General features: G+C 47.4%; 1 protein-coding gene across 1 annotated transcript in view; it reads right to left on the bottom strand.

Annotated features, from left to right (window-relative positions):
- Window positions 1–13,262, bottom strand: part of LOC148535427 (solute carrier organic anion transporter family member 1C1-like) — an 87,569-nt gene that overhangs the window by 33,463 nt on the left and 40,844 nt on the right. Inside the window, exon 2 of the mRNA XM_088462661.1 lies at window positions 3,309–3,436. Coding sequence (XP_088318787.1) covers window positions 3,309–3,422 — 114 coding nt within the window. The 5' untranslated portion in view covers window positions 3,423–3,436. The remainder of the gene's footprint in view (window positions 1–3,308; window positions 3,437–13,262) is intronic.

Genomic DNA, 13,262 nt, shown 5'->3' with positions numbered 1-13,262 from the left:
TGTAACCATTCTGTGACTGGGGCAATGGGGTACAGTATGTCTGATGTAACCATTCTGTGACTGGGGCAATGGGATACAGTATGTACGATGTAACCATTCTGTGACTGGGGTAATGGGGTACAGTATGTACGATGTAACCATTCTGTGACTGGGGTAATGGGGTACAGTATGTCTGATGTAACCATTCTGTGACTGGGGCAATGGGGTACAGTATGTACGATGTAACCATTCTGTGACTGGGGTAATGGGGTTACAGTATGTACGATGTAACCATTCTGTGACTGGGGTAATGGGGTACAGTATGTACGATGTAACCATTCTGTGATTGGGGCAATGGGGTACAGTATGTACGATGTAATCATTCTGTGACTGGGGCAATGGGTTACAGTATGTACGATGTAACCATTCTGTGATTGGGGCAATGGGGTACAGTATGTACGATGTAACCATTCTGTGACTGGGGTAATGGGGTACAGTATGTACGATGTAACCATTCTGTGACTGGGGCAATGGGGTACAGTATGTCTGATGTAACCATTCTGTGACTGGGGCAATGGGGTACAGTATGTACGATGTAACCATTCTGTGACTGGGGTAATGGGGTACAGTATGTACGATGTAACCATTCTGTGACTGGGGTAATGGGGTACAGTATGTATGATGTAACAATTCTGTGACTGGGGTAATTGGGTACAGTATGTACAATGTAACCATTCTGTGACTGGGGTAACGGGGTACAGTATGTAGGATGCAACCATTCTGTGACTGGGGCAATGGGGTACAGTATGTCTGATGTAAACATTCTGTGACTGGGGCAATGGGGTACAGTATGTACGATGTAACCATTCTGTAACTGGGGTAATGGGGTACAGTATGTACGATGTAACCATTCTGTGACTGGGGTAATGGGGTACAGTATGTACGATGTAACCATTCTGTGACTGGGGTAACGGGGTACAGTATGTATGATGTAACCATTCTGTGACTGGGGTAATGGGGTACAGTATGTACGATGTAACCATTCTGTGACTGGGGTAATGGGGTACAGTATGTACGATGTAACCATTCTGTGACTGGGGTAACGGGGTACAGTATGTACGATGTAACCATTCTGTGACTGGGGTAACGGGGTACAGCATGTATGATGTAACCATTCTGTGACTGGGGTAATGGGGTACAGTATGTACGATGTAACTATTCTGTGATTGGGGTAATGGGGTACAGTATGTACGATGTAACCATTCTGTGACTGGGGCAATGGGGTACAGTATGTACGATGTAACCATTCTGTGACTGGGGTAACGGGGTACAGCATGTATGATGTAACCATTCTGTGACTGGGGTAATGGGGTACAGTATGTACGATGTAACCATTCTGTGACTGGGGTAATGGGGTACAGTATGTACGATGTAACCATTCTGTGACTGGGGTAATGGGGTACAGTATGTACGATGTAACCATTCTGTGACTGGGGCAATGGGGTACAGTATGTACGATGTAACCATTCTGTGACTGGGATAATGGGGTACAGTATGTACGATGTAACCATTCTGTGACTGGGGTAATGGGGTACAGTATGTACGATGTAACCATTCTGTGACTGGGGTAATGGGGTACAGTATGTACGATGTAACCATTCTGTGACTGGGGTAATGGGGTACAGTATGTACGATGTAACCATTCTGTGACTGGGGTAATGGGGTACAGTATGTACGATGTAACCATTCTGTGACTGGGGTAATGGGGTACAGTATGTACGATGTAACCATTCTGTGACTGGGGTAATGGGGTACAGTATGTACGATGTAACCATTCTGTGACTGGGGCAATGGGGTACAGTATGTACGATGTAACCATTCTGTGACTGGGGTAATGGGGTACAGTATGTACGATGTAACCATTCTGTGACTGGGGTAATGGGGTACAGTATGTACGATGTAACCATTCTGTGACTGGGGTAATGGGGTACAGTATGTACGATGTAACCATTCTGTGACTGGGGTAACGGGGTACAGTATGTACGATGTAACCATTCTGTGACTGGGGTAACGGGGTACAGTATGTACGATGTAACCATTCTGTGACTGGGGTAACGGGGTACAGTATGTACGATGTAACCATTCTGTGACTGGGGTAACGGGGTACAGCATGTATGATGTAACCATTCTGTGACTGGGGTAATGGGGTACAGTATGTACGATGTAACTATTCTGTGATTGGGGTAATGGGGTACAGTATGTACGATGTAACCATTCTGTGACTGGGGCAATGGGGTACAGTATGTCTGATGTAACCATTCTGTGACTGGGGCAATGGGGTACAGTATGTACGATGTAACCATTCTGTGACTGGGGTAACGGGGTACAGCATGTATGATGTAACCATTCTGTGACTGGGGTAACGGGGTACAGTATGTACGATGTAACCATTCTGTGACTGGGGTAATGGGGTACAGTATGTACGATGTAACCATTCTGTGACTGGGGTAACGGGGTACAGTATGTACGATGTAACCATTCTGTGACTGGGGTAACGGGGTACAGCATGTATGATGTAACCATTCTGTGACTGGGGTAATGGGGTACAGTATGTACATTGTAACCATTCTGTGACTGGGGTAATGGGGTACAGTATGTACGATGTAACCATTCTGTGACTGGGGCAATGGGGTACAGTATGTCTGATGTAACCATTCTGTGACTGGGGCAATGGGGTACAGTATGTACGATGTAACCATTCTGTGACTGGGGTAACAGGGTACAGCATGTATGATGTAACCATTCTGTGACTGGGGTAATGGGGTACAGTATGTACGATGTAACCATTCTGTGACTGGGGTAATGGGGTACAGTATGTACGATGTAACCATTCTGTGACTGGGGTAATGGGGTACAGTATGTACGATGTAACCATTCTGTGACTGGGGTAATGGGGTACAGTATGTACGATGTAACCATTCTGTGACTGGGGTAATGGGGTACAGTATGTACGATGTAACCATTCTGTGACTGGGGTAATGCGGTACAGTATGTACGATGTAACCATTCTGTGACTGGGGCAATGGGGTACAGTATGTACGATGTAACCATTCTGTGACTGGGGTAATGGGGTACAGTATGTCTGATGTAACCATTCTGTGACTGGGGCAATGGGGTACAGTATGTACGATGTAACCATTCTGTGACTGGGGTAATGGGGTACAGTATGTACGATGTAACCATTCTGTGACTGGGGTAATGGGGTACAGTATGTACGATGTAACCATTCTGTGACTGGGGTAACGGGGTATTGGGGGTAGTGACGTTACCTTCAGAGGGGAGCAGCATTGGGCCTTCTTAGTGGAAGCAGAGACGGCTCCATCTTGCGGGGATAAGCTGGGATGTGAGTTCTTGAGCTTATTGCAGTCTTTCTCCACAGCCATGACGCAGGATTAGTCTAAAAGTCAACATTAAATGTTACCAAAGGGCGACTTAGATTACTACGAGCATCACTTGAAATGTGGGAGAGAATATACATGACTTTTGTACTTCTGTACTTTACGGACTCATTGCAGAGAGAAACCCAATGAATGTTTTAAATGGTACTTGTGTACTTTACGTACACAAGTACTGAAAGTTGTCCCCACCTAAAGAAGAAAGGTGTCCCCTCGCGGGCTCACTGCGCTCGCCACAAGGTTATATTTCCCCTTTATGCCCACTTGGATAGCAGGGAATGACGCTGGACACTGGCTGTTGACGTCAGAGTCCGCTCTGTGACGGGGATTTAGACATTACCATGATGGATAATAATAATGAGTGTAGGACACTTGGGTTCTCTCTGTACTGAGGGCCTGATTCAGAGCCGGACACTATTTGCGAACGGTCGTTCAGAAAAAGGGGCCGGCTATTTAAATAGAGCAATCGCTCTTTGCGGTCTGTTGACGTCCCGTGTGTACCCAGCATTACAGCGATATCGTTCGTTGTGCAGATCGTCCCGTGTGTACCCAGCATTACAGCGATATCGTTCGTTGTGCAGATCGTCTCGTGTGTACCCAGCATTACAGCGATATTGTTCCGTGTGTACCCAGCATTGCAGCGATATCGTTCGTTGTGCAGATCGTCTCGTGTGTACCCAGCATTACAGCGATATCGTTCCGTGTGTACCCAGCATTGCAGCGATATCGTTCTATGTGCAGAACGTCCCGTGTGTACCCAGCATTACAGCGATATTGTTGCAATTTGTAAATAAAGTCTAGCACAGACACATATCACTGCTAATTATCGGCTCCAGGAGATACGGGCAGTAGACGAGTAAAAGACATAGGCAGAGCTGCTGTGCGATGTTCCGGGAGGGCTGCGCAGGATTCACTCGCGGCGTTTGTCACGTATTGTGCTGCTCCACCGTGGCGTAGACGTTGGTTGGAACCACGGGGTAGTACGTCAGGTGATCATAGCGGCTATGGCAATCACGACTTGCTTCCCCATGGCTCCACCCATGGCGTCGATGCCACAGGGGAGTGTGAATCAGAGGTCACTTCCACCTAGTGGGCTCCTAGCTGACTCGGCAGTACTGCAGCTAGGCTAGCTACCAATGATAAAGACTGCGAGATATGGGTTGGAGACCATTAGTCTAGTGCACAGGTTCTCAAACTCGGTCCACAGGTGCATGTTTTCCAGGTCTCCTCACAGAATCACAAGTGAAATAATTAGCTCCACCTGTGGATTTATAAAATGTGTCAGTGAGCAATGATTACATCTGGGTGACCTGGGAAATGTGACCTGTGTGGGGTACCGAGGACTGAGGACCTGATTCAGACCCGCTCACTAGATGCGTACGCTCGTTCTCAGAGTATGCAAATTCGTCTAAGTGACGGCACGGCAGGCGAATTCACGGCAAGGCATAAGCTCGCCCTCTATGTCTTAGAGAGTATCGGCAGAGTGATCGCACGGCAGTCTAGAGACGCCCCCTTTTCCTTTGCAACACGCGTCATCTCCTGGATGTGTATGCTTTATCAGTAACAGCGAGAGCCATCGGAGCCGCTCGCAGCACTTGTGGTTTATCCTACCCTGCCGCAAGCACTGCGATCACTGCAGGGTGAAATACAACCAGGTGATGTGTACAATGACGCTTCCATGCTATTTATGCACGCCTATTAAACGCCGTTAGAACGCACAGAGACGCCTGCGTTCGCACATCCACTCCCCAGTTTGTAAAGGCCAGCCCCTGTCACCACCCACAATGACACAATCTGTCACTCAACCTAAAGAGAAGAATAAGGCTGGCGTGCGATCGCTTCCCGCACAATGCGAACCATCCACAGCTATGAGCGAACACTTCTTAGCGTCCAGGTCTGAATCGCCCCCTGACTTTGAGAATCACTGATCTAGAGTGTACCTGGCTTTACTGAGCGCAGACTCATCACCTGTGATTATGTGCCAATAATGGCGTCACACACATATGCGCAGCCAGTCACATAGAAAAAGATCCTTATCGGTCTTTTGAAATGAGAGAATCTCCATGTGTGTTGTTGGCTGCAGAGTGTAGGAAACGCGTGGGGCTCTCGGTGTCTCTCATGGAGGTGGCGGTTTTGCATTTGGTGGTGATACAGTAATTGCAGGATATTTGTTAGTAATGAGATGGGGGAATAGGTCACCTCTGTGTTTACCTCTGTTGTGTAATATTTGTTTATATGGGAATCATGTCTTAGTGCAGCCTCCCAGCTATTGATCTGCCATGACACAGCGTTACCTATATATACACACAGCATTCCCTATATACACACATCGTTGCCTATATATACACACAGCGTTCCCTATATATACACACGGCGTTACCTATATATACACTCAGCATTACCTATATATACACACACAGCGTTCCCTATATACACACAGCGTTCCCTATATACACACATCGTTACCTATATATACACACAGCGTTCCCTATATATACACACGGCGTTACCTATATATACACACAGCATTACCTATATATACACGCACAGCGTTACCTATATACACACAGCGTTCCCTATATACACACATCGTTACCTATATATACACACAGCGTTCCCTATATATACACACGGCGTTACCTATATATACACACAGCATTACCTATATATACACGCACAGCGTTACCTATATACACACAGCGTTCCCTATATACACACATCGTTACCTATATATACACACAGCGTTCCCTATATATACACACGGCATTACCTATATATACACACAGCGTTACCTATATACACAGCGTTACTTATATACACACAGCGTTCCCTACTCACACACAGCGTTACCTATATACACACAGCGTTCCCTATATGCACACAGCATTACCTATATATACACAGCGTTACCTATATATACACAGCGTTACCTATATATACACACAGTGGCCCTGATTCAGAGCCATCCTTCTTAATTTTTAGAGCTGCCTCCTGGCCGCTCGTATAGCTGTGGGTGAACACCCACAGCTATAGAGAGCGGCCAGGAAGATGGTCGCGATGGTCAAGACCATCGTGACCATCGGGCTTGCGATGAGACCCTTGTGGTAGGGTCTCGTTGCCGAAAGTCTTGGAGTGCTTTTGGCTCTACCAGAGCCGAAGGCACTCCCACTGACATCACTTGTGATGTCAGTGGGGCCGGCCCCAGACGGTAGGCATTCCCATGGGAACGCCTCTGTCTGGGCAGCCACGCCCCCGGCTCGCCCACCAAAGGGCAGCCACGCCCCCTTTGGTACGAGACCCGAATCGACGGCTTGCCCGTCGCTATCCGTGTCTCGTGCATGCGCACGACGGAGCCTGCTCCGTCGTGGGCATGCGCACTGTGCCAACATCGACCCATTTGCGAGCGCTCGCGAGCTGGTCTGAATCAGGCCCAGTGTTCCCTTTATAAACACAGCGTTACCTATATTCACAGAGTTACCTATATATACACAGTGTTACCTATATACACACAGCATTACCTATATACACACGCAGCGTTACCTATATATACACAAAGCCTTACCTATATATACACAGAGCACTACCTATATACACAAAGCCTTACCTATATATACACACAGCATTACTTATATATACACACACAGCGTTACCTATATACACACAGCGTTACCTATATACACATAGCATTACCTATATAAGCTCTCCCTTTAGAATGTAAGCTCTCACGAGCAGGGCCCCCTATCCTCTTGTGCTTATCCTTTCTTTACTTATACTATCTGCTCTATACTCAAAAGCACCTAACCCGTGACTTTTGCCATCCTGCTTCTGTTGCAGCAGTGTGTATATACCATGTACTTGTCTTGTAGTGTCTTAAACTGTATGACACTGTTTTCTTGTTCTGTTCAACTGTTTATGTACTATGTAAGGCGCTGCGGAACCCTTGTGGCGCCATATAAATAAAGGATAATAATAATAATAATAATATACACATAGCGTTACCTATATACACAGTGTAACCTATATACACACACACAGCGTTACCTATATACACACAGCATTACCTATATAAACACAGCGTGACCTATATGTCACAATTGGTGTTTGTGATTTACCTGACTCTGGTGATGAACCGGATTCAGCGGAGACCGACATGACTGGAACCATGGGTAACATGACTAGCTCTTTTAACATAAGAATTGGATAGCAGTGAGAACTGCCTTTGATGATGAATGACTGGAACTGGAAACTTGAAACATTGGAGTGGGACCAGAAGGAACTTGGAGGAACCAGACTGGGACCGGCAGGAAGGCTTACTGAGCTGGACGGGGTACCAGTAGATGGGCTTGCAGACGGATGGTTGCACGGAAACTATTTGGTGTGGCTGGGCAGTCGTGTAGAGACTGATGGTAGCATGGGAGCTACGTGGAGTGGCTAGGGAGTCGTATAGAGACTGATGGGAGCACAGGAGCTACGTGGAGTGGCTAGGGAGTCGTAAGGTGAGCTGTGGTAGCTCGGGAGCTACTTGGTGCAGCTAGTGAGCCGTGAGGTGAACGGTGGTAGCACGGGAGCTACTAGGTGCGGCTGGGTAGCCGTAAGGAGACTGATGGCTGCTCGGAAGCTACTTGGAGCAGATAGGGAGCCGTGAGGTGAGCGATAGTAGCACGGGAGCTACTTGGTGTGGCTAGGGAGTCATAAGGTGAGCGGTGGTAGCTCGGGAGCTACTTGGTGTGGCTAGTGAGCCATGAGGTGAACGGTGGTAGCGAGGAAGCTACTTGTCGCGGCTAGGGAGCCGTAGGTGGTTGGTGGTAGCGTGGAAGCTACTTGTTGCTGCTTGGGAGCCATAGTTGATAGATGATAATGTGGAAGCTACTGGTTGCGGCTTGGGAGCCGTATATGATAGATGGTAGCGTGGAAGCTACTGGTTGCAGCTTGGAAGCCGTAGATGATAGATGGTAGCGTGGAAGCTACTGGTTGCAGATTGGGAGCTGTAGATGATAGATGGTAGCGTGGAAACTACTTGTTGCGGCTTGGGAGCCGTAGTTGATAGATGGTAGCGTGGAAGCTACTTGTTGCGGCTTGGGAGCCATAGTTGATAGATGGTAGCGTGGAAGCTACTGGTTGCGGCTTGGGAGCCGTAGATGATAGATGGTAGCGTGGAAGCTACTGGTTGCAGCTTGGGAGCCTTAGTTAATAGATGGTAGCGTGGAAGCTAATGGTTGCGGCTTGGGAGCCATTGATGATAGATGGTAGCGTGGAAGCTACTTGTTGCGGCTTGGGAAGCTGAATGGAGATGGCGGTAGCAGGATTGCTGGACACAGCAGATTTTCAGATAGAACTAGTCTAAGAACCAGCAGGGGCCTGGGATACACTTGTACTCAGAGGTACAGCTATAGCATAAGCTCTACACCACGGAACGTAACGATATGTTCAGGCCCAGAATGCTATCAGGGGAGGATATATATACCCTGGGTCTGGCAGCAATTGGAGGATATGGACAGGTGGTCTGGCAGTAGTATTCTGAGTGGTGGAATGCACAACATGCAGAGGGAGTAATCATCTCTGCAGCCCTTGAGAATCAGGACCACACCTGCGATTCCAATTAAGACTAGCAATGCTCACAGACAGAGGAGAGTCCAGTGGCTAATCACTGTGGGAAGGAGAGCAGTCTGCACACACAGAAATGTTACAACCAGCATGATTCAGAGCAGGTCTCCCAGGTGAATTACAAACACAGATCCATGGAGCAGCTGTAAGTCTCAAAGCAAAGGTAAAAAACTAGCCAGGGTTGTGTCAGTAGCCCCCTCTTCATGGGTGGACTCTGAACACCCAAATAAATATATAGGAGAACATGATAAAAAAATGAGACACCCAGAAAACTGAAAAACTTTCTTCTAAACATGACATTACAGGAGCTTCAAACATAGGGACACCATCACTCTTGAAACATCTCTTTAGACATCTTCTTAATTCTTACATTTATTGGGATACCAGGAGTGGATATTCTTCAAAGGAGATGGTTCAAGACCTTCGTCGGTTCATCTCATGCGAGAACGTTTTGTGCCCACCAACGGACATGGGATCTCTGGTAACTCCTGTGGAAATACATGACTGGAAAGGACAGGGTCAAATGGCAGATGGTTTTCAGGGAATGGAGAATTATCATATGCAGGATCGAGTTCAGACTCCGAGTCAGTATCTAAAGGTAAAATGGAAGGTTTAGTAGGACTTGAACATTGATAGGACTCCTGGGAGGAACTAAGCGAAACATGACCAATTTTGATGGTGTTTTGGGAGGTACCGCAGTATGAAAAGGACAAGGAGGTGGGCACACATCTCATGTTCAGAGATGCCGATTCTATAGTGCCACTTTCCTTGGATGCTTTGAATTCAGGACGTTGGCCCTTGAAAACTTTACCTTGTTCGGATTTCAGGGAAGTGGAGGGCTCAGTAGAGGATGATTCCTTAGTAGAACTAACAGACTGCTTGGACCAATTTTCAGAACTGAGAACTTCACTAGAATTTCATTTGACAGGTTTAAGACCAAATTCTTTAATAACAGCTTCACTGAAAGTCTTTATTTTTAGAAGCACAGGATCTTTAGACTCGATGAAAGGATTGGCCCAGTCTAACACCTTACCTCTAAAGGAAGAGAGAAGGTACTTAGTAAAGTTGGTAGGAGTGATACCACAAGCTGGATCTCCTTCCATGATTGCAGCATATTGCTCCAGTAATGCAAAGTATTGCGATAAGTCCCCATCAAAATATATGCATCCTGGAGTATCCGATGAAGTTTGTGTGTTCGAGGATTGTGGAGCACTTTCAAGTGCAGGGCTGGAAGAGAGTTGAAGATGCTCTGATTGAAGAGTAGTCAAAACAACTGAAGTTGACAGCTGTTCGGTACTTGGACCAACTAAAGGAACTGAAAGGAGTCCTGAGGAGCCAGAGACAGCAGCTTCAACAATCGAGGCTGAGAACAGACTACCAAAACTGTCATCCTCTGGAATGATATTTTCAGGAGATGCTGAACAGGAGCCATGATCAGGATTAGTAGTACATGACACTTCTCCCTGGGAACAGGAACCTGGAACCCACTCCTGGGGTACGAGACTTGGAACCCCCTCCTGGGGTATGAGACTTGAGACCCCTTGCTGTGGTGCGAGACTTGAGATCCCCTTCTGGAGTGAGGCACTTGAATTCCCTTCCTGGGGAATAGCACTAGAAACCCCATCCTGGGGTTTGAGACCTGAGGCCCCTTCCTGGGGCATAATTCTTGTAACCCTCTCCTGGAGTGAGAGACTGAAGGTCCCCTCCTGGAGTACAGAACTTGACACTCTCTGTTGGAGTATATGACCCAAAATCCCCTTCTGCGTAAGCTGACTCGTCTTTTCCTTTTGGGGTATGGAACATGAACCCCCCTTTTGGGATGCGAGGACAGAGACTTCCTCCTGGGGTGAGTGACTCAAAACCCCTTCTTGGGTTATGAGACTTGAGGACTCTCCTGGGGTTGAGACTCTGGAGACCCCTCCTGGGGTTGCCAAGTGGAGTCCCCTACTGGGACAAACAGAATCCGGGCTGAGACTGGAACAGGCAGGATCCGGGACGGGAGCGGAACATGCAGAAATCGGGATGGGACCGCAACAGGCAGAATTCGGGATGGGACTTGAACAGGCAGAATCCGGGACGGGATCGGAACAGGCAGAATCCGGGATGGGATCGGAACAGGCAGAATCTGGGATGGGATCGGGACGGGCAGAATCTGGGCTGGGACCGTAATGGGCAGAATCCGGGCTGGGACTGGAACGGTCAGAATCCGGGCTGGGACCGGAACGGGCAGAATCCGAGCTGGGACCGGAACATTGACACATGGTAATACTGCTGGAATTGCAAAGGGAACAGTCTTTGATAAAGTGGTCAGAAGCTCCACAATAGAGACTGAGATGTAAATCTTTATGCCGCTGGAGTTCAGCCACAGAGAGCTTGGGGCGCGGGTAACTTCGATGTCTCACTTTACTTGGCATGGAAGAATCTTTGGTTCTTAGAGATTCCAAGACAGAGGTTCTAGTTGAGACAGAGGTAGCTCTAAGAAATTCAGGAATGACCTGACAAATTTTGCTGAGTAGAGCCTGTAGCTGTTCCAGCAGTTGATGGAAGGTAGTTAGGGGTTCAGGTAAGATTTGGGTATCATCTAGCTGGTTAGTCAGAATTAGCAGAAGCTGATGCTGTACCACCTGTACTTGATGCTGTACCGCCTCCTGTGAATCCAAGCGAGTCATCAGGTTATGAAAAGCACTGGAAACTTGAAACGTTGGAGTGGGACCAGAAGGAACTTGGAGGAACCGGACTGGGACTGGCAGGAAGGCTTACTGAGCTGAACGGGGTACCAGTAGTTGGGCTTGCAGACAGATGGTAGCACGGAAGCTACTTGGAGCGGCTAGGGAGCCGTGAGGTGAGCGATAGTAGCACGGGAGCTACTTGGTGTGGCTAGGGAGTCGTAAGGTGAGCGGTGGTAGCTCAGGAGCTGCTTGGTGCGGCTAGTGAGCCATGAGGTGAACGGTGGTAGCGAGGAAGCTACTTGTCGCAGCTAGGGAGCCATAGGTGGTAGCGTGGTAGCTACTGGTTGTGGCTTGGGAGCCATAGATGATAGATGGTAGCGTGGAAGCTACTTGTTGTGGCTTGGGAGCCGTAGTTGATGGTAGCGTGGAAGCTACTGGTTGCGGTTTGGGAGCCGTAGTTGATAGATGGTAGCGTGGAAGCTACTTGTTGCGGTTTGGGAGCCGTAGTTGATAGATGGTAGCTTGGAAGCTACTGGTTGCCGCTTGGAAAGCCAAATGGAGATGGCGGTAGCAGGATTACTGGACACAGCAGGTTTTCAGATAGAACTGGTCTAGGAACCAGCAGGAGCCTGGGATACACTTGTACTCAGAGGTACAGCTATAGCATAAGCTGTACACCACGGAACGTAATGAGATGTTCAGGCTCAGAATGCTATCAGGGGAGGATATATATACCCTGGGTCTGGCAGCAATTGGTGGATATGGACAGGTGGTCTGGCAGTAGTATTCTGAGTGGTGGAAAGCACAACATGCAGAGGGAGTAATCACCTCTGCAGCCCTTGAGAATAAGGACCACACCTACAATTCCAATTAAGACTAGCAATGCTCACAGACAGAGGAGAGTCCAGGTAGCTAATCACTGTGGGAAGAAGGAGAGCAGTCTGCACACACAGAAATGTTACAACCAGCATGATTCAGAGCAGATCTCCCAGGTGAATTACAAACACAGATCCATGGAGCAGCTGGCAGAGGTAAGTCTCAAAGCAAAGGTAAAAACTAGCCAGGGTTGTGACACTATATACACACAGCATTACCTATATGTACACACAGTGTTACCTATATATACACAGTGTTACCTATATACACACAGCGTTACCTATATATACACAGCGCTACCTATATATACACAGCGTTACCTATATATACACAGCATTACCTATATACACACAGCATTACCTATATATACACACAGCGTTACCTATATATACACAGCGTTACCTATACACACAGCGTTACCTATATATACACACAGCATTACCTATATATACAGAGCATTACCTATATATACACAGCGTTACCTATATATACACAGCGTTACCTATATATACACACAGCGTTACCTATATACACAGCATTACCTATATATACACAGCGTTACTTATATACACACAGTGTTACCTATATACACAGCGTTATTTATATACACACAGCGTTACCTATATACACACAGCGTTACCTATATATACACAGTGTTACCTATACACACAACATTACC

The sequence above is a fragment of the Taudactylus pleione genome, unplaced genomic scaffold (assembly GCF_031769625.1).
Source record: "Taudactylus pleione unplaced genomic scaffold, aTauple2 ptg000052l, whole genome shotgun sequence".
In the NCBI taxonomy this organism is placed as follows: Eukaryota; Metazoa; Chordata; class Amphibia; order Anura; family Myobatrachidae; genus Taudactylus; species Taudactylus pleione.
This window is presented reverse-complemented; position numbering and strand designations above follow the sequence as displayed.